The sequence below is a fragment of the Tamandua tetradactyla genome, chromosome 11 (assembly GCF_023851605.1).
Source record: "Tamandua tetradactyla isolate mTamTet1 chromosome 11, mTamTet1.pri, whole genome shotgun sequence".
Classification (NCBI taxonomy): Eukaryota; Metazoa; Chordata; class Mammalia; order Pilosa; family Myrmecophagidae; genus Tamandua; species Tamandua tetradactyla.
The window spans coordinates 77,918,342-77,944,971 of NC_135337.1; the positions used below are offsets into that span (position 1 = coordinate 77,918,342).

Here is a 26,630-nt window from a genome sequence, read left to right on the forward strand (position 1 = left end):
CTACTCTAGGCGCTCCAACCACCCTCGCCCCACCCCATCTCACCCCACCCCTTCCCTCCCCTCCAACTCTCCAAGGCCCGGCGACCCGGGCGCATGCGCACACACCCTGTGGGAGACGAGCGAGAGCGCATGCTCTCGGCAGTGCCTCGCGTAGATCTCTCTGCCCCCTTCCCCTCGAAGCGGGCGGTCTCGGATTGGTGCGCACGCGCGGCAGCTGCGGGGCGGGATCCGGCGCGCCGGTCGGGATTCGCTCTCGCGAGACGTCGCTCGCGATCTCGTCCCTCCCCTTCCCCGCCCTCGGCCTCCCGGGTCCCGCTGCAGCGTCAGCCTCGGTCTGGCCTCCGCGGTGGCGGCGGCTCCTAGGCCTCAGCCCCAGCGCCCTTTCGGCCTCGGTCCGCAGCGCCGCTCACCCTCGGCTGCTTCGGCGCCGGCCTAGGCCGCAGCCGCAGCCGCAGCCGCAGCCCCAGCCCCAGCCCCGGGCTCGCGTCGGCACCGCCCGCTCCCGGCCCGCCCCCTATGGGCCCCGGCTAGAGGCGCCGCCGCCCCCGGCCCGCGGAGCCCCAATGCTGGCCCGGAGGAAGCCGGTGCTGCCGGCGCTCACCATCAACCCCGCCATCGCCGAGGGCCCGTCCCCCACCAGCGAGGGCGCCTCCGAGTGAGTGGTGGGCGGGGCGGGGGTGCACCCTGCGGGAGAGGATGGGGTGAGGGGCGGTCCCTGCGCTGAGAAGACGGGGTGGGGGGACCCCAAATAACGAAGTCGGGGTAAAAGAGGTCCCTGCGAGGAGAATACGGGGGGGGGGGGGGCGAGTAGTGAAATTGGCTTAAAGGGGGTCCCTGCCTGGTGAAGACGAGGTAGGGGGGTCCCCGAGTAGCGAGATCGGAGTAAAGGGGATTGCTGCAGGAGGAAGACAAGGTGGGAGTTTCCTGAGTAGTGAAGGTCTCTGTGGGGAGAAGATGGGGAGGGGGGTTCCCCGAGTAGTGAGATCGGCCTGAGGGGAGTCCCTGCAGGGAGAAAAGTTGTGAGGTTGGGCTGGAGGGAGTCCTTGTGGGAAGATGAGATGAGGGGAAGACCTTGTGGAGAAAAGATGGGGTATTGAGAGTGGTGTGAGGGGCTTCCTGAGGGAAGATGATGGGGTGAGGGTGTCCCTGAGTAGTGAAATGGGACAGTGGGGGGTCCGTGTGGGGAAAAGAAGAGGTGAGGGGGTCCCTGAGTATTAAGGTCAGGGTGAAGGATCTTGGTGGGGAGGAGGAGCTGAGGGGCATTCCTGAGCGGTGAGGATGGGTTGAGGGGTCTTGGGAAGGGGGGCCCCCTGTGGGTCCGGGTGGAATGAAGGGAGTCTGTGAGTAGTGAGGTGAGGGAGGGGTGAGGGATCGTGGGGGAAGGACAGGGTGGGAGGTCCTAAGGGACTCCAGTGGATTCACTGCAGGGAGGGGACAGAGGGAAGGGGACCCCTGAGAAGCCAGGCTTGGGCAAGGGTCCCCAAGGAGTCTGGATGAGGAAGAGGACCCAGAGGAGTCAGGATGGGGAGGGTGAGGTTCAGTAGTTCAGGGTGGGTGGGGGGGTCCCAAGGGAGTCAGGAAGGAGCAAGCCTGAGAGGTCAGGATGGGGGAGGGGTCCTTTAGAGGTGGGGGGTAGGTCCTGGGAAATCAAGAGGGAGGGAGACCTGAGGGGTCATGTTGAGGTCAAGAGCCTCAGAGGGTCAGGACTGGGGAGGGGTCAGATGGATGGGGAGCCTGAGGGGTCTCCAGGTGAAGAACCTGAGACAGTGAAGGAGAAGATACTGCTTAGGGAGGAATTAGACCTCTGGGAGGCGGAGGTGGGGTGGATGGGGGGGGGGGTTCTCTGAGGAAGGGAGGGGCATGTGCCCCAGAAGGGCAGGGAGTATGGGGAGAATGGGGAGGGGTTGAGGAAAGAGGTGGGAGAACCCGCTGGGAGCTGAGATTCTGAAGTGAAGGGCGGGGGGGGGGGGCAACTAAGGGAGCTGGGGGTGTGAGAACTGGGGGTGAGTGGGTGGATTTCCACAAAGCCAGGGACAGGGTCCTGAAGAGGAGCAGCCCAGGGGCAGTGGGGTTCCAAGGTGGCAGTTGTGCAGTGTGTGGGCGGGGGGAGAGGGAAGCATGGAAATCCGGGACAAGGAGTGATGTAGAAGGTTGGGTGGCACGTAATGGCAAAAGCCAGGGGCCTGGAAGTGCTTAGCCCCAGGCCACACCCCTAGACCTCCCCATTCCTGTTCCTGCTGGAGCGGACCGCAGTTGTTGTAGGTCCAGGTGTGAGGGCAAGGTGTGTGTTCCCATCCCACCTGGGCCTTCCAGTGGGTGTGTGCATGTCTGCTCACACCGTTCACCAGCACCAGCGTTCTACTTAGAGACCTGCTTCTTAATTCTTCCCAAGAGAGTGCTTTCTTTTCCAAGGCTTCCGATTTCTATCCCATCAAAAACTCCCCCAACCCAGATGGCCAGCCCTTGAAATTCCAGGGTTTTTGATAACCTCAGTGGAGTTGCCATTCAATTTCAAATGGATTCATCCGCTGACTCCGGGAGGCATTTTGGATGTCAGGGGGCCGATTCAGGAGCCTTCCCGGTTCTGGCCTCAAAGCTGGCTCTTGATCCTGTCACTGGCTGCAAGTCCCCGGTGAACTGTGCCACATGTATTCATTCCTTTGTCTGCCCTCTGGCCTCTATCAGAGAGACCTTCTTGGGACTCTCTGCTCCAGGTCTTGATTGACAGGCATTCAGCAGGCTCCTACCAGGTCGTCCAGTCCTGGCCCAGGGCATTACAGACTCGGGCAGGGATCATGGGTGGGAGCCGGAATGCCATAGGTTCATTTCAGGCACTGCCACTTCTAAGGGCCATGGCCTCAGGTAAGCTCCTGAGCCTCTATGGGCCCTTGCCTCCCAGGACAAGTTGGTCTTCACAAAGCCCACAGCTCCTGGCATGTTAGTACATGCTTGAAAAGGGGTACCCAGCTAGCCACAGGCCTCCTAGAAAGCTCTTTGCTGCAGTAGCTCAAATGACTCCTCCCAGGGTTGAGTCGCAGATTTGCCCACCCCAACCCCCAAGGTACTGTGCTCCCGCCTCCTTAAGTTGTACGTAATGGTTGGACTTCAGGATGGGAAGGTTCCCAAAGGTGAATCACATCTATCCACCCTTCTGTCCCCTCCTTGAATCCCCTTTATGGCATCTCCCACAGGTGGGCATTCAACCTGGGCTTAAACATTGCCCTAGTCTCCTCAGGCTGCTGTATAGAGCAACCCAAACTTGGGCCTTAAAACATAACGGAATTATGTCTTCTCCCAGTTGCTCCCTAGGAAGCCTGTGGGGAAGAATCTCTTCCGTGCCTCCTCCCTGGCTTCTGGCGGTGGCCTACTGGCAGTTCACGGTGGTCTGTCATCCGTGGCCTTTTCCCCTTCTTATAGGGAGCCCAGTCATGGTGGATTAAGGGCCCATCCTACTCCAGTATGACTCATTTTAACTCACCTGGTTCCATCTGTATTTTCAAATAAGGTCCCATTCTGAGGCCCTGGAGAATTAAATCTCAACATATCTTCTTGGGGGGCACAGTTCATTGCATATCAGAACCTTCAGGAACTGCTGGTCTGAACCCACTGTACCCCCATATTCTCCCTAGAATCTGCTTGGACCTACCCCAGCTAGTCCACCGGCCTGGGCCACGGAACGCACTGAAAGTACAGTGTGTTGATATCTCAGCATAAAATCCATCCCAGATTCTAGAGCCTTCGTAAGGGGGAAGAAAGTCATGTAAAGGAGAAACTCGTTAATCTTTTTACATTGATTATATGCTGGGATGATAATAGTGATGTGCTGATTTAAACAAAGTATGTCCCTAAAATTAATTTTGCCTGTTTTGTTTAGTTGTTTTTCTTTGACCATAGCTACCAAAACATTTTAATCACACACATGGTTCACAGTCTTACTCTTTTGGACCTTAGTGGGTTTGTCCTTCCAGACAGTGAGCTAAAGTCTATCTCCCTATTACAGGGATCTGCTTTTTTCTCCAGGATTTCATTCAAAATCAAGGCATTAGTGAAAATAGCTTATGGTCAGTTTCCTTTGAAAATTCCTTAAATCATCCAACAAAGGGTGAACTATTCTCCTCTCCCCCACCCCCCAAGCATGTCATCTATGGGTCTATTATTTTTTTAGAACTGGGTTCAGGAATGTGCATGTTTACAGTGACCTCCTGGATATAAGGAGAGCAGTCTTGATGAGTGGAAAGCCTTGGCATTCCTGCACAATTGATGCCTTTTCCCTCCTCAATGTTGTTAAATTAAATGCTTGGATGTGGAACTTCTGTCTTCCACCCGTGGAAGTTTTCTCATTCTCCCTGAGGCCATTTGAACCAAATTTGCCCCTCTGCCTGTTGGAAGACAGGCCCATCACTCGTTTCCCAAGTCTCACCTTTCCTTTTAAATGAGTCAGGAGCCATTGTACCAGGATGCAGGACCCCTGGGTCTCAGTCCAGGATCAAGAACCTGGAGGTCCTGGAGGTCCTGAGGTCCCTTGGGAACAGGCTTTGCGGCTGTGCCCTCCATTCCCGAGGAGCTGGCCTTCTGTTGCAGTCAGTCCTGTACCTGCAGGGGTGTACCCGCCCGCAGGTGTCTTTCTTGTCTAAATTGTCAGCCCTTCGAGTGCAGAATGGGTTCCGCTCATGTCTGTACCCTTCCAGCCACAAACCCTGGTGCACATCGGCCCCACAGTCCACGCGGGTCACCTTGACCCATCTCTTGGTGACTTGCTCATTCCTTACTAACCCTTGCCCTTGGGGTCTCTGCAGAGCAAACCTGGTGGACCTCCAGAAGAAATTAGAGGAACTTGAACTAGACGAGCAGCAGAAGAAGCGGTTGGAAGCCTTCCTCACCCAGAAAGCCAAGGTTGGGGAGCTGAAGGATGATGACTTTGAAAGGATCTCGGAGCTGGGTGCCGGCAATGGTGGAGTGGTCACCAAAGTCCAGCACAGACCTTCAGGCCTCATCATGGCGAGAAAGGTGAGAGGCCGATGACTGGGCGGGCCTCTGTTCCCTTGCCCGGTAGAGGGAATGTGATGGGGACGGGTCTCCCTATAAATTGGAGAGAGGCTTGAAAGGCACCTGGAGCTCTCCTTTCTGAGCTTGAGGCCCTTCTCTCCAGCAGTGGGTCCCGAGAAAGAGCACGGGTTCTGGTGAAGATGTGGCAATATTCCCTGACCTGATGCAACTCTTCCCTTCAGCTGCATACTTCTGCCTTTGAGAACCTTTTAAGTTCACATTCCCGCAAGCTTACCAGGCTGTTTGTGGCTTGGCTTGAGGAAAAGATAGTAAGTAGTTTTCTCAAAGTCCCTTTAAAGCTGGCATCAGCTTTTAGGTAGGAGGCCCTGCAGACCCAGATGGCTGGGCAGGGGGGGGGGGTCCAAGGGTGGGGCCAGGTTTCTGTGCACCCTGAGTTTGAGAAGTCCCAAGCCCCACTCATCCTCTGGGTCCCTGTGCCAGGATTTGGCCTCTTCTCTGAGCGAGGGAGTGATCCTGGGAGATGTAGGAGGCCCTGAGGATGAGAATGTGACCATTTGAGGAGGGTGACCTCTAGACCCATTCCCGGGTATGCTACTTATTGACAGATTGTTCCACTCACACAAGTGGGTTCTTTCAAACTTTAAAAACGGCCTCTCCCTGGAAGCCCCTCACCCTGCGGTTCTCTAAATTGCACTCTCAGAAATCAGACCGTGCTCTGCCCGCACGGATCTGGGCAGGTCCCAGCCTTGCCTCGGGTACCTCTCCTGTGCTGGAGACCACACACCTGTTCTCTGCTGAAATTTAGTGCTGCGGCTAGTTCTCGCCTCTGAGAGCATGGCTTTCCCTCCTGAAATCCGCAGGCACGTAGTTTCTATTTCTGTCCCCTGACTGCATGCAGCCTTTAGAAAAACCAGGGCAACACTAGGAATCTCAGCTCCGTCTTTGCCGGAAGCTCAGGGAATAAAAAGACAATGAGCAAGGTAGATGGCACCAGGAGCCTGAGAGCCCTGGTCAGGGATGGCAGCAGGGACCAAGGGATTCTGCTAGGCAGGTCGAGGAACTCTGACTTTAGGGAGAAAGGGGTCTTACAGGCAGTCCTGGGCATGCCATGAAATGTGAATCTGGAAACTACTATGTTGGAAAAAACAGCTCAGGGATGCACCTGAGAACTGCACTGGTTTCCCTGATTTGGGGGATGGGGTGGGGGTAGGAGCAGGGCTTAATCCACAGCTCTCTTAGGGCCTAGAAAGTAAAATTTGAGTGTCTCCAACTAGTGCAACAAATAAGATCTGTCATTAACAAGTCTCACCCCGATTGAAGTCAACTTCTGGGTTTTGATACCGTCTGACTGTCCTATAGATGCCCCCCCAGGGAGAAGCTGAGTGAAGGGCCCACAGGACACTCTCTGTACTAATTTTGCAACTTCCTGGGAGTCTATAATAATTTCAGGGTCAAAAGTTTTAAAAAAAAGAAAGTGGGCCCCCCAAAATTGGGGGTGGGGGGAACCTCAGATTTTATTCCCCTCCATTGGTGGCCCCCTTGGGTTGACTTGTCGACTGTGTGACTCCGTGCTCGGTAGTGTCAGAATACTGTTCATAAATACGGCCAGAGGTTGGTTGTCTGCCTGGCCGTTTTTGCAGTTTGTGCCTGTAATATCCTGATGGTCTGGCCTGTGGGGTCAGGGGCTCCTTTCAGTCCATCCAGAGTGCCCCTTCACCCAGGAGCCCTGCTTACCTTTGTTAAGCTGAGGGGCAGTTGACTGATTCTGCATATGGGAAAGCTGAAGTGAAAAAAGGGGTTTTAATGACAGCGGCCTAAGTCCTTCCTTTCCTGTCTTGGAAGAAATTCTTAATTTCTCAGGGAAAATGGCATGAACATGGAGACTGAGTGTAGGCGGTGACTTGTCTACCAACAGGCTCACTTATCGGCTCTCCAAATGGAGACTGCCCCAGGTGTGGAGGGCAGTATGGAAGCTTCCAGAAGGCCTTTCAGATCCTGTTCGGTGGGGCCAGCATCCTTTGTTGCCAGCCTCCCTCAAGTCCTTTTTGTTGCAGGTTATCCTAACCACTGTGACATAAGATGGGACGGCAACAGGACCGGTTCCTTAAGGTCCAAGGAAACCAGTCTCTCAATTGTGACAGTCATATCTATTTGGAAATGTTTCCTTGACTCAAGCCTGGCATTCAGACTCCTCCCGTGTCTTCTGAGAGCCAGAGAAACAAAATCTGTATGTGATTTGGGCCAGGAGACACTGGTGGATACACTGCTTGTTAAATATGGGGGCGTTTTCAGATTCCCTGCACTCGTGGCAGAGGAATGTTTTCTCTGGGCATTTATTTCTGTTACTCTGTTCTAGGGTAACTTCTGGAATCACCCAAGGCCACAAAACACTTCAAGCCACCGTTTTTCGAGTGACTACCCAATATGAAAGCCAGAGCTAAAAACTTGACATTTGTTCTTCTTTAAATCCAGCAACTTCTCCGTTTCCCAGGCAAGGAAACTGAGGCTTTGCGAGGCTGGGCCAGTGTCTGAATTGGCTTGGAACCCTCTCGGGCCTGCCCTTTAGAATTGCGGTTCCCCGTGTGCCTTGGTGGTTGCTGGCAGGGCCGAGTCCAGAAGCCCTTTCCTTCCAGTCACTGCACCTTCTCCCAACTGGTTTCCTACTCTGAGCTACTCTAAAGAAGTAATTATTGAGTCATGTTGCTTATGCCCATCTCTGCCTTGGCGGCTTTCCTCCACGAGGAAGGAAAGGGGCTCTTCCCCTGTGCTTCTCGAGCAAATCTATTTCCAAATAGATATGACTGTCACAATTGAGAACCGGTCTTGTTGCTGTGCAGATTGTCTTATCCATACGGGGACTTGCTAGGCATGAGTCAGGAACAGAAACAGGCCAGGTGGGCGTGTGGGCAAGCGAGAGAGTTACGGAAGGGTCCCTGCCTGTCAGCTTCAGCCAGTGGTGGGACTGTAGGTCCAGAGTGGCCTCCCCTTTTGAATTTCAAATGGCACCAATCAGTTTATAATGTTGGAAAACACTGTGGGAGCCACACAGATCCCTGTTCCCAGCCAGATCCTGCTCATGGGCCATCAGTTTGCAACCCACAACTTAGACTGTTGCCTCAGTCGTTCGAGACCCAGATCTATGGGGTTTGCACCCTCCCTCCACTTCCCTGTCTTGTCAGCACCCCATAAAGCCCCTTTTCTCTCTCATCCCGGTTTATCTGTCCCCGTTCCTCACTCGCAGCCCCCCACTCTGCATCGGACACTGTCTTAAACCCCTGGCCATGTTTCTTCTTTGGTCTAGACTCCCCATGCTGTTGTTTTTTAATCAGCTATCAGAGCATGTACCTCCCGAGCCACGGCAGTGGTGGCGTGGGAAGCGTGTGGACTTTGGAGCTACATGAGACCAACTCCAGTTCTGGTTTTACCACTTTTACCAGCTGTATGCCACTGGGAATGTGCCTTAACTTCCCCAGCCTGAGCTTGCTCATCAGTGACAAAGAGCAAATGCACCTGTCCTGCAGGATTGCCACCAGTCAGGTGGCCAAGCACACGGGTACTCCGAAACCTCCCTCTCCCTTCGACTCTACATACCCTCCTCGGTGACTTTTAGTCAATCTGGGAAGCTCGATTTATAAGCCCTGGATAGAATGGAACCATTAAACTAAAACCAGGTAGCAGGAGCCACGTGCCAACTGCTCTTCCCGGCATCCTTTGTTTACTATGACTTTCCTGAAAGCTTCTGGCTTCCTTTGGCCTTATTGCAAGTGAAGGCCTCAGAGGGCAGACTTCACCGACCTCTGGGAGCCCGCCCACCTCCACCATATTTTGCCTGCCACTTCTCTGTTTGTCATTTCATCTATAACTCCTTTAAAGTTCTTGGTCTAGACCTGCCCTGTCCCATATGGTGACCTCCAGCCACCTGTGGCCACCGAACTGTGGTGTTCGGTCCAAATTGAGATTATTGTGTGTGTGTGATCCACTCTGGATCTTGCAGGCATCGTAGGAGAGCACATCTCATTAACGTCCTCATGTCGAGCCCATGTTGAAGGGAGGGGTTGTTTGTTTTTATTTTGACACATTGAGTTAAACCTGCACCTTTGTCCTTTTGGAATGTGGCAGCTGGAAGATAGGAAATCACATACATGGGTCACGTTTCTTTCAGTACTTCCCATCAGGCTCACCACACACACCTCTCTCTCTACAAGTAAGTCCCCCACTCTCGTTATCAAGGTCAGTGCTTAACTACTGGGCCCAGCATCTTGCCCTTTGAAAGCATGTGGGTGTGTAAGGGGGTGCATGCAGCCAGACTCCTTCCGTCTGAAAGTCTGTGGCGCGGTGTAGTGTCCCGGGACGCGGTTCACTCACAGAATGTGGCTGTCCCCTACGGCTTGGGCAGAGATGTGAGGACCTGGCAGGTCCAGGTTGAGGGGCAGGAGGCTTTGCCTGGGAAAACTGGGTGGGAGGGGTGCTGGGCACCCTGGCTCCCGCTGGCTCCAGCCACAGCTCTCAAGGTCACCTGAGTCAGCGATGTATTTCATGCACAGCTCTGGGCTTAGCCAGCAAGCACTTTGTGCCTTTGTGCCAGGCAGATCTTTGTCCCCCATGCCTGGAATGCTCTGCGCCCTTTGGCTGATTCCTACCCTGCATTCGCGACTTGGCCCTACTATCCCCTCTTTGCCACCCTCTCCAAGTGTCCTGGCCTCTCTGTTGCATGCCTCATCTACAGGGTTGCCATACCCTGGTGGCCTTGCTTTGCCCATAGACCTTCCCCTCTGGTGGCGTGTCCCCTCTAAGCAGGGACATTTTCAGATACCCAGGATCTGATACTCTGACAGATGTGTGGCCATCGCAGTTTTTTCTTATCTTAACTGCTGTGGCCGGAATGTCTAGGATTCCAAGTAGCCAGGACATTTGGCCCCGATCCTTGGGCCCACCGCCTGACGTCTTGGCTTCCGTGGTGTTTTTAGTTGGGGATTACAGTTGGAGGTCATCAGACGTCTTTTCTGCATCTTTCGGGGTGATCTTTTGATTTCTCACCTTGGGAAATGTTGGTGTGATGACTTCAGTTACAGTTTCCCCTCCCTGTGTTGAACCGTCGCCACCTGAGGTGCTCTGCTTTTGTGGCGGCCCCAGGGTGGAGTCTATAGCCTGGAGGTGAGATGGGGCTCCAGAAAAAGCCACCCCAGACTCAGAAGGGGCCACAGGTGAAGTCATCGCCTCTCTCTTGACTGGGTGCCCCCGGATCTGGGCCTAGGGACCAGGCTGGTTCTTTGTAAAAGTATGGGTTAGTGGAAACAAAACAAAACAATCCTGCCAACAAAGGTCCTAGTTTGTAACAAAGTGGGAAATACTTGCTTAGGCAATCCTTACAGCTTAATGGAGATATAATTCACCATAGAATTTACTCTTTTAAAGCATACAAATCAGTGGTTTTTAGTGTATTTGCAGAGCTGTGGAGCCATCACCATCAATTTTAGAATATTTTCATCACCTCAAAAAGAAACCCCCACCCATTAGCAGTTACCTGCCATTCACTCTCCCCTAGCTCCTGGCCACCACTCATGTTTTGGCCTATGAATTTGCCTCTTCTGGACATTTCATATGAATGAAATCAGACAATATGTAGCCTTTTGTGTCTGGCTTCTTTCGCTGAGCACGACATCCTCAAGGTTCGTCCACGTTGTGCCGTGTGTCCGTCCTTCGTTCCTTTCCACGGCTGGCTGTTCTCCGGCATGGATGGTCCTCATCGTGTGTCACCCCTCAGCTGCTGACGGCCATTGGGTTGGATTCTGCCTTTCGCTGATGGTGAATAACGCGCCGTGAACCTTTGTGAACAAGGTTGTGCACAGACGTGGGTTTTCACTTCTCACCAGGACTGGAGCTGGCCAAGCTGCCCAGTGGCCACTGAACGGTGTTGGGGACACGACAGGGGCAGAGGCCAAGCCGCCTTCTGCCTGCTGTCCCCTCAGGGGCCTAGCCTCGGCCTTTTCTCTTGTAGCTGATCCACCTGGAGATCAAGCCGGCCATACGGAACCAGATCATCCGGGAGCTGCAGGTCCTGCACGAGTGCAACTCCCCATACATTGTGGGCTTCTATGGAGCCTTCTACAGCGATGGGGAGATCAGCATCTGCATGGAGCACATGGTGAGGGGGCCGGGGCAGGGGGCGGGGCAGGGGTAGGCGGGCCAGGGACCAGCTCCGGGCTCCCAGATCCCCAGGGCAGCGCCCGTGCTTGCAGACAGGTAGTTTTTGGACAGGAAAAACAAAAAAGTCAAGTGGAACAAAAGGGTGTCCGAGGACACACAAGTCCCTCTCCGCATGGTCCCAAGGGCCCCCAATGCCGCCCCTCCCCACCCCCGGCCTCAGAGGCAATGGCCTACTCGATTCGAAGGGAGCCCACTAGAGCTAGTCAGTGCCTGTGCAAGGGTGCGTGCATGCCGCTTCTGTCTCAGCTGCTCGAGGGCTGCCATGGCAGTGTGCCACAGTCTGGGTTCTGGAGGCCAGAAGTCCAATGCCCCTGAAACCTGTAGGGAAGGCCCCTGCCTTTCCCAGTTCCACTTGGGGCCAGCAGTGCTCGATTGGATGTTCCTTCGCTTTGGGCACATCACTCCAGCCTCTGCCGCCTCCATCTTCACCTGGCGTTCTCCCCTTTGTCTACCCCTGTGGTCCACATCCCCCTTCTTAGGAGGCCACTAGTCATGTTGGACGGGGCCCCCTAATCCAGTCTGATCTCATTGTAACTAATCACATCTTCAGAGACCCTATTTCTAAATAAGGTCATGGGCTGGGGCTTAAGACTTGAATATTCTTTTTTCAGGGGAGGAACACAGTTCAACCTGAAACAGATTGCTTTGATTTTTAAACTCAGCCCTTGTGTTCCGGGCATCCTCTCCCATACTACACTTTTCTGCATGATACAGTGTGTATAAAGTCGCTCCCTGTCAGTGTAGAGAGAGCAGGCTACATCTTTCTCCCCACTGTAGAGTATCCTTTAGGTTGTTTCCTGTCTCTGCGGTTTTATAAACAATGCTACGTCGGGTTTTCTTGCACGCAGGCTAACCTCTGTGGGATAAATTCCCAAAAGTGCAATTGCTGGGTCAAAGGGTATATGCAGGCAAAGATTTTTATCACCGTCTCCACCCGTGAAAGAAACTGTAGCAACCTGAGGATCTTTTCAGAGGCACCCACGTCTACACCCCAGCTCCCATCTGGGGACGCAGCCCCCAGTGGTGGGACGCAGCATTTGCCTTTCTTTAAAACCCCACCACTGATTCCAGTGTGCCCCCTCAGTAAGAAACTGGTTTTGAAGGTCACAGATGGGTGGGATGAGTGTAATGAAAGCAGAAGTGGTTGGAGGCGAAGGTCTCAAGAGGAAGTGCTGCCGACCCCTTGACAAGCCAAATTTGCCAGGTACCGTGCTGTGCACTGCTATCTCTCTGAGCCCTTGCAACACCAGGATGCACAGTAGCTTCAGTTAGGCCTTGAAAATGCACCGTCACCTTTGACAGTTGCGTAATGGAGGCAGGAAATGGATTTGAGCAAGTAGGCTACAGGATACACTGCAAGCCAGCAGCATGGGGCAGGAGAGCCCTGGAGGGGGTGCAGAAGGCTACTCATTACCTCCTGCCTGGCCCCTCCTCAGCCCACGTGGTCCCCAGGAAGGCAGCGCCCCCGTTGGAGCCTCTTTCCTCACCTGGGGAAGGGAAGTCGTATTTGCCTCCCTACCTCTCGAAAGTACCCTGCAGACAGAAACCAGAGGGAGAGAAAAGGGTGCAGAGACGCCTTGTGGTCTGTGAAGGGCTCCAGGTGGTTGAGGCAACCACCTCGTCACTTCTGTACCCCAGGGCCCTTCCTCCTCCCCGTTGCTCATAGCCACCAAGGTGTCCCCACTCAGCTTCTGCCTGTGCTCGATGCCTCCCCGTCTCCATCAGGAGAGTAGAACTTAGCTCTCAAAAGGTCCTCTTATCTGGGCAGAAAAGGGGGCCGCACGTCTGCCCCCTTCTCCCTTGCCTTGTGTTCTTAGGATGTTTAAAGCAGCAGCTCCCCAAGCAGACTTGTGCACCACGGTACGGCACAGGGTGGACCGCAGGGAGTCAGGAGGAAACTGCTAGAACCTCTGTTGTGCGTATCACACGCCTTTAAAGATTCCCATTTCGGTTTTTTAGTTCTAGAATAACACAGTAGACGCTGTTTATAAGGCACAGATAAAAATATACACATCCAGGTGTTGTGTATACGCCCATGTTTTCTTCTGCCAGGGTTTGTGATGAAAAAATGTTGCAGGCTGTGGATTTTCAAGATTGGGGTAGAAATCCTTAACAGGGAAGCATTCTGGAAGAGGAAGGCATAGTTCCCTTTAAACAGCAAGAACAAAGCGTCTACAGAAATTAAAGGGAGAAGTATATCCCTTTATTCCCACCACTCACTGAACAAACCCCTCCAGAGTCACCCACATAAGGGTGGGTTTTCCGCATCAGGTGCCTGCTGGGCGTTGGATGCTTTATGCATTCCCGTGCCATCATGGGGAAGCATTCCAGGACCATGTCTTGGCATGGCAGTCGAGAATGGGGACCTTGGAAATGGTGCCAGCCCCCAGGGCTGTGGTGAGGTTAACGCACACACTAATACACGGACAGCGTTTAGACAGGGCCTGGCCCGGGCAAAACGACCAGCAAATTTCCATAGTTGTCACCACTCTGGCCGTTTTCCTGTGTTCCTGTGTTCCTGTGTAACTTTCATTTATTGTATTTTACAACTGTTTGCTGTTCGGCCTCCCTGGCAGGCTGTGCTCTGCTTAATTGTTCCCTGACTGGGCTGATGCTTTGTCTTCCCGGAAGGTTTGTGTAAGAACTGGCTCTTATTTCCACTGTGGTAGACTCTGGTCCCCCTTGGTTGAGAAGACCCCTCAGTGATAAGCAGCCTGGAGTCAGCATGGAAAGTTCAACCTCGGCTGGCTCATGCCCGCTACCAACTGGGGCGCAGCAGCGAGGGGCTAGATGTTTCCCCTTATCCCAAACTCATTCTCCAAAAAATCCAGGAAAACACCCCGCAGACAGTGGGATATTTTGACGGGGAATGGGCTGTCAGTTGCTCACAGACAGAGCAGGATCCGTTCTCAGTATTTCGCTTTTCTTGGGGTCTCGTGAAGGCAATTGAAGAATGCCCTGCCTTGTTCTACAGTGATGAACCTTGTCTGTCAGAAAGGGGTGATTAAAGAATAATATCAGGCCAGTCTACAGTGGGAAAGGAAAATAGTGTGCAAGTACCAATCGGGAAAATCCCCACAGTACCGTCTTAAGGGGGAGGGGAGGGAAGGAAAGTTGCAGAAAACATACATGGTGGGAGCCCACTTACATATACGTGTATTTTTAGAAGTCGGTATTTCTCCCTGTATGCGGAAGCATATGTAAAAGCGTAGAAGGATCCAGAAGCATATAGGCCACTTCTCAGAGGAAGGTGGGATTGTGAAGGGATAAAGGCTTATTTATCAGCATTTGATTATTTTTATAAGAAAAAACGTATTTATGTGCTCCTGGCATAGTAAATACAATTTAAAGAATGTTAAAAAGAAAAAAAAAAACCCCACACGCCAACGAAGTGACGAGTGACACAGAGAAGGTGACGTTTGGGGTCAGAAAGACCAAATAGCAGCTGCTCATACCACATCCTGCCTCTGACTAGGGCAGTTTCTCACCCCAGCCTTTGTTTTACTGCCTGTGGACTGATCTCACCGAGGGATGATTTTAACCCCTCGCACGCTTGGTAAAGCATCTGGAGTCATTTCTAGTTGTCCTCGCTGGTAGGCGGAGGCCGGGGAGGCTGCTCAATCCCCAGCCCTGCACGGGTCGGCCCCCACCCCAACGAGCGCATGCCCCACCTCGTTTTGACCATGCTGGGTAGGGAAGCCCCGGGGGTAGAGAGGATGGGGCCATCTGCCTTGCAGGGTATTTGTTTCAGCCATTGGACTCCTGGCCTGTCATAGCCGCTCTGCCATGTTCCCCATTCATGTCCTCATTGAGCTCTTGCGGCTGCTCTGAGACGCGTGGGTAGATGTTGGGACAGGGTCAGCCCAGGTGGGAGGCAGATTTTTTTCTTTAAAAAATCATTTAAAGGTTGACTGATTGAAAAATAAAAAAGGAGGGGTCCCCTTCCTGCCTCCAAAGCAAAGCGTGGCTGGGAAGGGCACCCTGGCCCGAGGAGCTCCCCAAGACCCCTGGCCAGTGCACCCTGCTGGGAAGCTGGCCTCGCCCTCCCCATCCCTTTTACCCCAGGACCCTGGCAGCGAAGGCGTCTGGAAGCCAGAGCTCGTTCATGCAGTCCCTCATGGTTTCCTGAAGCCTCCGAGTGATCTGGGTTTTGACTGCCTCTCTCCCCAGCACAGTCGAGGCAGGAAGGTCAGAGGGGCTGGCTCAGGTGCCCCGAAACTGAGCCTCTCACCCTGCACCCTTCCTCTCCCAGGGGAAGGGAAAGACCTTGTAGGGCAGGCTGGTCCCTGCGGGAGGGCAGCCTGTAGGCAAGAGCCTGCCTCCGGGGTATCCCGTCCTCAAGTCCAACTCCCTGTCCCCCAGTCTTGGTCTCTCGGACCGTCGATCGGTTTCCTCCCTGTCAGGTTGGCATGGGAGGGATGACGTGAGGAGCCCTATGTCAGCAGTGTCACCCCCTAGTGTCCTGGGGCTGGGCCCACGAGGCCATGTCTCAAAAGCCCCTACCCTGGACAGGCCCCTTGGGCTGGGGCTGGTGACTCCCCAGGGCTGGTCTCCAGGTCTGTGGCCAGGCAGCCTCGCCCAAGGATTTGAGGTTCCCTTGTTGGCCCAGTGGCTCTGGTACTAACTACACCCAGGGGGGAGGGACGAGGACCATGTGAGGTGCCTTTGCAGGATCATACGTGACCATGATTAGAGATGGGGGCTGAGGGAAGGGGCAGCAATAGTGCTTTATTCCCGAGGAAATGGCTCTTCTGACTCAATTGGATGGCTCACTTCTGCAGAGTCGACTCCTAGTAACCCTTCCCCGTGAGGGGACGAGGGCACCGTCCATTGTGCAGGTGCCAAGAAGTTGGGTGATGGGTCCAGGCAGGAAGCAGGCGTGATGTTCCAGATAAGCGCCAGTCCGTGAGGCAGCCCCTTCCCTCTCGGGCGTCCCAAGCCTCGTGGTGCCCACCAGGTCATCGGCTCAGGCACGCTTGCTGCTGTCCTCATTCTGAGCTCAACACCTTCCACATCGCCTGGACGGAGCATGATCCAGAGGCCACGGGCAGCGCTTGCCTCTTCGTCTGCAGTGGCACTACCTGCCCGCCCTCTGCCATACGATTTCAGGAAGGCTGAGTCACGCTGAACAGGCTGGGCCCCTCTTTCCGGGAAGGAGCGAGACACATGGGGAAGACACCGGCTTTGTGGGATTTCTTCCTTTTCTGTCCCCTGACGTTGCCGGACAATCCCGAGGCTGTGGTTTGGCCGCTCTTTCCTGTGGGGGAAATAGAGCCTCACTGAGAGCCAGAGAGATGCTTCCTCTTAGCCCTACAGCCCCCACCACTCAGAGGGTGTCTTTTCACTTTTCTGTGGACTTTTAGGATGGAGGCTCCCTGGACCAGGTGCTGAAAGAAGCCAAGAGAATCCCCGAAGAGATCCTGGGGAAGGTCAGCATTGCGGTAAGTGCAGCTTGCCCTGGCTAGGTCCCCCAGTGCCCTCTACCGCCGCGCTGGGATCTGTGTCCACCCCTGGTCTCACTCGCGGCCTGGGTTCAGTCCTGCTCATTCCCCTTCATGTGCGGCCAGGATTCGAGGAACAGCTCGAAGCCAGTGGCAGGCATTAGTGTGGCGCCTACAGAGAGGGGGTTGCTGGTTCCAGTCTCCCAGTAGCTGTGGGGCTTGGAGCTAGTGATGTCCCTTTTGGGACCCCCAAGTCAGCCGTCTGTGGGGTAAAGACACTGAGTCCCTCCCAGCCCTTAAGCTTCTCTGTGTCCCCAAGAGGTGGACAGACGCTGCTGTCCATGCTCCAGTAGGCCGCCTCTCAGCAAGGAGCTTGAGAAAGTCTGTTGCAAGGGAAATCCTGGAGCATGTATGGGGTCCCACAACACTGAAACCCCTGACACCCTCCTTCTCGCCTTTGAAATTCAGGCATGCGGGGCCCAGGTTTGAGGCCTCCCAGTGTGTCTGCACTCCGATTCCCCACATAGCAAAGCACTCAGATTTGGGAGATGTGTGTTGCCCCCCTGAACAGCCCTTGTCTGTGGCTGATGCAAGGACATGCCTGACCAGCCCACAGGGTTTTGTCAATGAAAGTGGTATCAGTACCATTGCCGCTGTCGCTGTTTTGTGTCTATGCATCTGCCACTCACAGTGTGACGTGGAAACCTAGCCCTCGAGCCCCTCAGAGCCCTTCAGTTCAGTGGCATCTTAGCGCAAGTCCCTGGAACCAAAGAGCTCAACTAAGGGAGCCATCAGGCTGAGGGACTCTGAGGCGGCAGGGACTCTGGAGCCTGGCCCTGAGCTGAGCACCCACACCCTCTCTACCTGCGACCCGGGGCCGCCGTCTTCACTTCTGTGTGCCTCAGTTCCCCTCCTCTTTCAAATGGAAGCTGTAATATTACCTGCCTCACAGGCACACGGTGGTGTGAAAGTAGTGAGTCTGGGTAAAGCCAGCTGGTGGCCTGGCCGTCGTCATCACTCATTTTGCCTCTGATCTCGCTTGCCTACCCTGCACACATGGCTCAGCACAGAGGGGGGCTCACGTCACCTATCTCAGTCACACAGTGGGTGGTTGGGGCTGACCCATCTTGAGGCCAAGCCCCTCACGCTCTTGCCCCCTTGCAGGTCCTCCGGGGCTTGGCCTACCTCCGGGAAAAGCACCAGATCATGCACCGAGGTAAGGAGCAAACTGGCGCCTCCTGGGTCCGAGCGGGGCTTGGAGTGGGCAGGCGGGTGGGCGTCGAGGCCCTGTCATCTGCAGCTTGCTCTCTTCCCAGATGTGAAACCTTCTAACATCCTGGTCAATTCCAGAGGGGAGATCAAGCTGTGCGACTTTGGGGTGAGCGGGCAACTCATTGATTCCATGGCCAACTCCTTTGTAGGAACCCGGTCCTACATGTCTGTAAGTGGCCCTGGGGCATGCTGGTGCCGCTCACCGAAACGCCCTCCCTCTGCTGTCCTCTGGAGCTTCTGAGAAGCCCACGCTTTCCATGATAGATTGTCTTTGTCTGCTCTATTTTTCCTTTCCATCCCAGTTGCCCTAGTCTTCTCCCTTAGGTTTTGCCTACAATCTGCTCTAGAATGTTTAGAGAATAGATTTATCAACGGACGATTTGTGGATGGTTAGATAAATAGGTGGGTAGGTAGACAAAGGGATGGATGGATAGATAGATGGATGGATGGACAGACTGACAGATAAAATGGATGGATGGTTACATAGAAAGACACAAGTGGATGAATGGATGGAAAGATGTACAGAGGGACAGATGGATGGATGGATGGATGGACACACGTGTGGACAGGTTGACAAACGGATGGATAGGTAGACGGTTGAGTGGATGGTTAGCTAGACAAATGGATGGACAGGATGATTTAGCAAATGTGGCAAAATGTTAAAAGTTGGATCTGGGTATCGATGCGGTGTGGGGGTGGGGGAGGGTCATTGGAATTTTCTGTATGGGTTTTGTTTTGGTTTTTCGCAACCGGCCCCTAAGTCCGAAATTATTTCAAACTATTTCTTCAAAACGAGAAATTCAAGGGGAAAAAAAATTCAACTAGTTGGATGGTGGTAGTTGGTAGTTCATGGTTTCTGGACCTAGAAATTTACCCTCACGTGGTTTAGAAAACTGCTGGGTGGTCAGGAGCCACCAAGCCATCATCGATCGTATAAACGGACTTTAAGAAGCCAGCCTCCAGGTGGCCGGGGACAAGGAGGTAGTTGTCTTCTGTGGGCCAGTCCCTTTCCAAAAGTACTAAGAGTGATGACCTTCGAAGTGGCCCTGTCAGCATCTGCTCAAAGCCTCTCCATCCCAAAGATCCCAGAGTTAAAGCATTTGGGGGGCTGGATCTGTTTTCTTCTTGTTGCTTCGGTTTGGGGCTGTGCAAAGGGGGGGGGGGGTCAGCTGGGGCCAGAGTGGGGCCAGAGTGGGGCCAGAGTGGCTTAGAGGTGCCACCCTCCCGTCCTGCATGAGCCCGTCACACGCCCAGGCTCCCAGGCCCCAACTCCATCCCCTCCCCTGGCGCGGCATCTTCTTTGTCTCGCCCGGCAGCCGGAGCGGTTACAAGGCACCCACTATTCAGTGCAGTCAGACATCTGGAGCATGGGACTGTCCCTGGTCGAGCTGTCCATCGGAAGGTACCCCATCCCCCCGCCAGACTCCAAGGAGCTCGAGGCCATTTTCGGCCGGCCCATGGTTGATGGGGCGGAAGGAGAGCCTCCCAGCACCTCGCCGCGGCTGCGACCCCCCGGACGCCCCATCAGTGGTATGGCCCGGGCCTGGGACTTCCGGTTGGACGGGTAGAAGCACCCCCCTCCTGTCCCAGGGAGGGCTGTGCCCCAGGGGGCCCGCAGTTGCATCCCCTCCGCCCCTTTCCAGCACCACCTGCCCCGTAGGCACTGCTCATCGTGGGCAGCTGAACCCCGACAGGGCTGCAGTTTCTGGGGGCATTGTTGGATGCAGCACCCCAAACCTGTCGTATTCCGGGCAGCTGCACCTGTTGTTGCCAGCTGGAGGGATCCGGAAATGAATCCCTTGGCCAAGCCTCTGCGGGTTGGTTCTCCAGCACGTTTTCATAGAAATGTCGAAACAAAAAAAACAAAAGAGCTCCCACTATCTAGACTCCATAATGAACATTTTGTTCTGTTCGAGCCAAACCTTTCAAGGAGCCCTAAAATCAAAAAATCTTGACCAGCTTTGCCTTGGAATTTTCTTGGGTGGCTTGTTGGATTTGGCCCCAACACACACACACACACACACACACACACACACACAAACACGAGACAGTCTGGGAGAGAAGGGAAGGTCCTGGGGCATGGGGGACAGCTGGGCTCCAGAGAATTCTCCGGCAGCTGCCTCGGGAGGTAGGAGCCCCTGATCCCAGAGATGGTGAAGCCAACACAGGCTGACGACTTCCTGAGGGTGGCGTAGCAAGAGGCTCAGGGCCATGATGGAAAACTGCAGAATGACTCGCAGATGGAAGTAGGGGCAGGAAGAGAGTTGGGTTAAATTACAGTCCAAAGGGCGATGAAGGAGATCATTTGTATGGGGGTGGCAGTTACCAGCTTTATTGAGATAGAACTTGCATACGATGTAGCTCACCAGTGATAGTTCAAGTGTACAGTTCTGTGGGCTTTTGCATATTCACTGGGCTGTGCAGCTACCTCCACCATCCAATTCCAGAACATTCTTATCAGCCCCAAAAGAAACCCTGTACCCATTAACGGTCACCTCCACCCCTCCCTTCCCCCCCAGGCCCCTGGCAACCACTGAGGGACTTCCTGCCTCTGTGGATTTGCCCATCCTAAACAGTATAAATGGAATCCTGTCGTAGATGGTCTTTTGCAGCTGGCTGCTTTCATGTGGCATCATGATTTCAGAGTTTATGTTGTCGCATGTATCAGAGCTTCATTCCTTTTTAGGACCAAATTACGTGCCATCACACAGATAGACCAATGTTTTGTGTCTCTTTCACCAAGTGATAGTTGCTTGGGATTGTCAGGCCGAGTTTTCCACAGTATTTTCAAGCCCCCGTTCTCCCCCCTTCTGGTTCTGTTCTCAGATTGCGCTGGGTTCCTTGATTTCCTCCAAGAGAAAATTCTCACCCGTCTTCATCCTCAGTGCAACTCCCACTTGGCACTGTGTGTGTGTGTGTGTGTGTGTGTGTGTGTGTGTGTGTGTGTTTCATTGCACCCCCTGCCCAGAGGGAATGGGTGCCAGGGACTGCCAGTCTGCCTCAGTCAGCTGACCCTGGGACAGGGTCGGCACCCTCACCCCATCACTGCTTGGGGGTGTCTGGGTGCTCCCTGCAGGGTCCCATTCCCGCCTTTTACTCCCTCCTTTACACTCGGTACCCTCTTTCTTGCCCCGCCTGGTTGCCAGAAAGCGAGAATTACAACTTAGGCGTGCTCTGCAGTTGACACCGTGGCACATTTGTCATAGCTTAAAAAATATTCCCATGCGCATTCTGGCTCTTTTTAATTTATACTTTAAAATGTTTGCTATCAGAGGCTCCAGAGAGAAATGGCTTTCCCAGGGAAGTTGGTTCAGTAGCCACATAGCCAGGCACAGGGACCTTTCCCAGGTCTGAGTGCCTGTCCCCCCGGTATAGGCTGGGCTCTGGGGTGGAGGTGCTTTGCTGTGTCCAGCGCCCTTGGGTAGACGGGGGCGCGGTTGGCCCTGCCTCCTGTCTTACCCCCAACTCTTCTTTCCCCACAGGCCATGGGGTGGACAGCCGGCCGGCCATGGCTATCTTCGAGCTGCTGGACTATATTGTGAATGAGGTGCGTTCCTGGAGCTCCCCCGGCCTCCTCCACGCCCAGGCAGGGAGCTCACTCCCCTCGGTGCCTCCTTGGACAGGAGAATTGGGCCACTAAACTGGGCTCGTGTCGGGGTGGCATGGGGTGGGGACAGATGTGTTCTTTTCAGGAGGAACTTTAAGCGGGTGTGAAAACATTGCCCCTTTATTTCCTGCTACTTTGCACAAATCCGCTCCCTCTCCAAGAGAAAGAATTTTTGTTTGTTTGTTTTATGAAGGTGAGCCCAGAATTTCTGCCACCGACCCCTCCTTGGAGCCCTCAGACACGCTGTCTTTTTTGTCAGAGTTTCTGGCAGTCAGTGGGGTATCTGGCAGTGGGTGTCCGTGAGCTCACCGATAATCCCCTTTTCTGGGAGAAAGGGGCCGGTGTTAGGTCTCTGGAAAGGAGCACAGGTTGCCTGGAGGGGAGCCGGCTGGCTCAGGTTGTGCGCGTACCAAGGACAGGCCGTGCCCGGCTTTGATCCCCTCTGAGTCTCAGGGAGCGCTCTGGGGTTTTTGCAGCCAGCCAGCCACTGTGCTCTGGGCCCGGTGGGTGCTGTTGCACCGAGGGAGGTGGGCACTTCCGGGCTGGCCTGTAGCTGGAGAGCCCCTCAGCCACTTCAGTGGACCCTGGCTCCTTGGAGTCAGGGAGTGGAAACTGGGTGGCCGGGGTTGGGGTGCCAGGTGAGAGGCACACAGCAAGGTTGGTGCCAACAGAGCTGGGCAGGGTGGCTCTGCTGACACAGCTCCTGTACTCAGCCCAACGCCCACGTCCACCCAGGGCAGGTGCTGGCTCTGCCCCCCGTGGGGCCTCTTGGAGCTCCCCGCCCCGAGTGGGAGGTAGACAGAGCAAAGGAAGAGATGGCCCCCGGGGGGTTATCCAGAATGTTCTCTGACGGCCTAGCCTGCCTCCTCGGTCACCCAGACCTGCAGCTCCTACCTGCTGTGAGCGAGGCTGCCCAAAACATGCAGCGGCATTGCCCCAGAAAGCAAAACCCCTTGAAGGCGAGTGAAACAGACGTCAGCATCACGTGCGGCTCAGCGTGGCTATGGCGTGGCTCCCAGAGGCTCACCCGGGCTCGGCTGTGGCCAGGATCCCCACCCTGTGTGTTCCTGCTGCAGGGCCCCAGCCTGAACCTGGCTTGTCCTCAGTGCCTGGAAGCCACCAATAGCCTCTCTGTAAAAGAGAGCAGCTCCTGCTCCCCTTGCCTTTATAACCACTTGTGATACCCAGATGGGACCCTGTTGGGCCTGCCGGGCGAGCCTCTGAGGCAGGGGAGGTCTCTGGAAGGGAGGGCGGGAGGACGGGTGCTCCCCGAGAGGCTGCAGCCGGAGGGGCCTGTCCTGTGCTAAGGGTGGCCCAGAGCTCCGGGAATCTGATAGCCTCCCATCTTCCTCTTCCACAGCCGCCTCCTAAGCTGCCCAATGGCGTTTTCACCCAGGACTTCCAGGAGTTTGTAAATAAATGGTGAGGTGCCACCTTCTCCCTTGTGGCTGAGGGCAAGTGGGTGGGGCCGGGGGCCTCACAGTGGAAGCCCACCCGCCCCTGGGACAGGCCCCCTGCCCTAGCGGGCCCACACCCCTCCCGCCCATCTGGCTTTGGCGTTTCTTCCTCTGGGCTGGGCCTTTCTGTCGAGCCTGCCGGTCAGGAATCTCGGTCAGGTGACAGGATTTGGGGAGATACAGGGAGGCTCCCCTTGTCCCGGGCTGCTGGGTCACAATTCCCAGCCACGCACCCCCAGCTCGTCCCCAGAACCCAAACTGAACCCGGCTCTGGCCCTTGTCTTTGGTCAGCAGAGACCCCAGCTTCTTAATCCCTTATGCTCCCAGATGGAAGCCCTTCAAGCAGGTTTCTCAGAGTCGTCACCTGTTCTGGAATCTTCTGCCCTCCGAGGCCTCGTGCTTTGGACAGGAGGGAGGAGAAGGGGCCGCTGTGTTTATCTGTGGGGGCGCTCAGTATCTTGCCGGGGCCTTTCCCAACCCTGCTGTGCTCGGGAACCCTGCACAACCCATGGCGCCTCTGTGCACAGCTGCCCACCTGTGGCCTCCTCAGCCTTCGGCGGCTAGTGTGGCCTCAATCCAGTTTAAAGTTAACATTTTCACCTATGTGCAAGAGGCATTCTTTATGTTTTAAAGAAATACCATCTGGGCCTGAACTGTCTGAGCAGCCGCCTTTCAATAGTTCTGCTTTTTTGAAGGAAGAAGTTCTATTTTGACTTTCTGACTCCAGTTTGGGGTTTTTTATTAGAAATTTCACAGCGGTTATTCCCGAGCTTCTGGCCAAAGAGTTAAGGAGGGAGTTTCCCACGCCCTGTCCCTCTTTCCCGACCCTTGCCTTTCCCTGCCACAGGGCCGTCCCGCCCTGTAGACCAGAGGGCAGAGGTGGAGCCCCAGGCCTGGCCCCAGCCTGGGTGGCAGGGCAACTGCAGAACAGGTTTGGTGCCTCGTGCCTGCCCTGCCAGGCCGGAGGACGGGGCCCACACAGGCTGCCAGGCAGCCTGGCAAGCACCTCTGCCCAGAGCTGCCTACTGACCGCCTATTTTGTCTCCTCCTTGCTCCCTTCTCCCTCCTCGTGGACCCTAGCCTAATTAAGAACCCCGCGGAAAGAGCGGACCTGAAGATGCTGATGGTGAGTGATGGGGGCCGTCCTGGCCCAGCTGGGTTGGGGGTCAGGGGTGTTTGCTCGGGAGCGGCCACATGCACCGAGGCTTCTGGGGAGCCCCTGGGCTCACCTGGTAGTCTCGTCTTCATTGCTTTGCATCCCCTTCATGGGCCTGGGCTGATCTGACACTTCGGGGCATCTTCCCCATATCCTCCAAGCCTTCTTCTTCTCCAGCTTTGGGGATCGGTCTCTGGGCACCAGCCCCAGGGGGATGGACTCCCATGTCCTTTCTTGCGACTCACCCCACTGAAGGGCTTTGAAAACAGCTGTCACCCAGCAGGGTGGGGACAGGGACAGGCCATATGGAGCCGAGGGCTGGCCCCCCCACTCCTGTGTCCAGTCCCCTGCCCCGGGACCTGCCTGTGCCAGGCTGGTAGTCAGCATCCACGGACTTCATTCCATCACCAGACTTTGTTAGGATCGGAGGACACCCCATTTCCTCATGCACCTCTAAGAAAGAAAACAGAGTGTACATTCTACACAGACACCAGTAGGCAGCCTCTATGTCAAAATGTGAGGAAATGAGCATTATCTCATTGTCAGAAGATGGTATTTTAAAAAATTGAACCTGGTGGACTCCCCAGGCCACGCCACCCTCACCTCTTCATGCCAAAGGAATGCCATACTGCTCTCTGCCCCAGGGCCTTTGCACAGGACAGTCTTCTCCACAAGGCACTTCCTGTCCTGCAGAGAAGACCCTGGGCCACCTTATCTGTCTCAGTGACAGCCTGTCCCGGTGTGTAATCATGTTTTCTGTGGTTCTTAAGAAAGGCTAGACCCAGAGCACATCGCAGGGCTGGTCTGTGCCTGGCTCATTCTTTCTAGAAACTCTGGTACATGTTACCAGGTCTGATACATGTTACCAGGTCTGACCCATAGTAGGTTTCTCATTAGCCTGGTTTGAATGAATGAGTGCACCTGTCATAGACGCCCACTGTTAAAGACAAAACATGAAACAGAAAAGCACATTAGTTTTGTAATGCCCCACCCCCACCCAACACACACATACACACACACACATACACACACAGAGCTTGCTGCTATTAACACTGTGCAGTAAAACCTATGGCTTTTTTCTGCCCAAGTCAAAAAGGGCACATCTACGTATCTGTGGGTTTGTTTTTTTTTTCTTCGCAAAAACAGAGCAACTTGCTTTTGAAAATTTATCTGTTGTTTTGGGCTCCCTGGGGCCCCGCCCCTCTTGCCAGCCTGGACAATGGCAGTTCTGTGGTGTCTGCTCTGCTCCAGCAGCCGGCACAGCCTTGAAGGAGGTCACAGCACTGCGTCGCCCTGCCAGGGCGCCGGGGGTGGGCGCGGGCAGCGTGTAGCCTGCAATGTCCTGTGGGGAGGCCTGCGCCCTCAGCCCTGGCGCTGGGGAAATGGAATTCAAGACGCAGCTCCTCGACCACGTGTCAAGGGCTCAGGAGCCTTGGGTGGCCACCTCACTGGATGGCGTGAAGAGAGAGCAGCTGCCATCCAGAGGGCCTGTTGGGCAGTGCCTTCCTGAGCAGGGATCTCACCAGAAGGATTCCTGTCCCCTGGCAGCCCTCTGGCTGTGTTTGGAGGCATTTGCGGTTGTCACAACCGAGGAGGAAGGAGCTTCTGGCATTGAGTGGGGGAGCCCAGGGGTGTGGCTTCATACCCTCCAGTGCCCAGGATGCCCTCAGCCCAGAATGATCCCTCCCTGCCGGGAGGAGGGGCACCCTGGATGAGGCGGGGTGCCGGGTGGCCCCATCACAAGCCTGGTACCCCTGGCCACATCCCCGCTTGGGTTTCATTTCTCCCCTGCCGTGGGTGCATCGGGGCCAGAGGCAGATGTCCTTTTATCTCCAGCTTTTGCTCTCCGTCCTGTACCTTTTGCCAGGGCCAAGGAGGCCTGGCGGGGGTGGCCTTTCTCTGCCTTTCTGTCCAGCCCTGACCAGCCTGCTGACGCCCCCTTTTCCTTTTTCAGAATCACACTTTCATCAAACGGTCAGAGGTGGAAGAAGTGGATTTTGCAGGCTGGTTGTGTAAAACGCTGCGGTTGAACCAGCCCAGCACCCCGACACGCACGGCCGTGTGACCGGGATGGGTGCCCTGCGTTCAGCGAGGCTGTGGGCCTCCCACCCTCCCAGCCGAAGACGGGACCCGTCCCTCCGCCCCTCCCGGGGATGGCACCCCATGCACGTCAGAACTCTCTTCCGTTTCCTCTCATCCCTGCTGCGTTCGGGGCCGTGCTCTGGTTTCTGGGAAGGGTGATGCTGCTCAGGTGGTCTTCTTGGAACCTGCTTACTTAGGTTTAAAAAAAAAAAAAACAGGGAAAGAAAAATCAAACCATGCCCACTGTACTTTTTTTTTCCCATTTGGTTGGTTGGCTTGAGGGGAGGGGGCGCTCATTTGATTCAGTCCCAGGGTTGTAAAGCTTTCGGTGAGGACAGCTGTGGGCATCCACTGGGCAGCAGAGGGAAGCAGGAGAGGGCCAACTTAGCTCCATGAGGTGA

At 55.0% G+C, this 26,630-nt stretch overlaps 1 protein-coding gene across 3 annotated transcripts; it reads left to right on the plus strand.

The window, feature by feature from the left end:
* Positions 1-498: 498 nt before the first annotated feature.
* Positions 499-26,463, plus strand: MAP2K2 (mitogen-activated protein kinase kinase 2). 3 transcript variants are annotated; one of them, XM_077121134.1, is made up of 11 exons: positions 499-655; positions 4,797-5,007; positions 11,006-11,152; positions 16,578-16,655; positions 17,820-17,871; positions 17,972-18,096; positions 19,244-19,457; positions 21,410-21,474; positions 22,895-22,956; positions 24,072-24,117; positions 26,102-26,463. In XM_077121134.1, exons 1-11 carry the CDS (start codon positions 564-566, stop codon positions 26,210-26,212), a joined length of 1,203 nt encoding a protein of 400 aa, XP_076977249.1. In that variant the 5' UTR covers positions 499-563; the 3' UTR covers positions 26,213-26,463. The 3 variants fall into 3 exon arrangements, with proteins under 3 accessions (XP_076977249.1, XP_076977250.1, XP_076977251.1); XM_077121135.1 differs by having other exon boundaries at positions 17,972-18,033; XM_077121136.1 differs by lacking the exon at positions 11,006-11,152.
* The last annotated feature ends 167 nt before the right edge of the window (positions 26,464-26,630 follow it).

Coding starts and splice junctions, on each gene's coding strand:
- MAP2K2 (XM_077121134.1), top strand. CDS start 564: ATGCTGGCCCGGAGGAAGCCGGTGCTGCCGGCGCTCACCATCAACCCC. Junction 656..4,796: donor ACCAGCGAGGGCGCCTCCGA/GTGAGTGGTGGG, acceptor GGGTCTCTGCAG/AGCAAACCTGGTGGACCTCC. Junction 16,656..17,819: donor TGGGGAAGGTCAGCATTGCG/GTAAGTGCAGCT, acceptor GCCCCCTTGCAG/GTCCTCCGGGGCTTGGCCTA.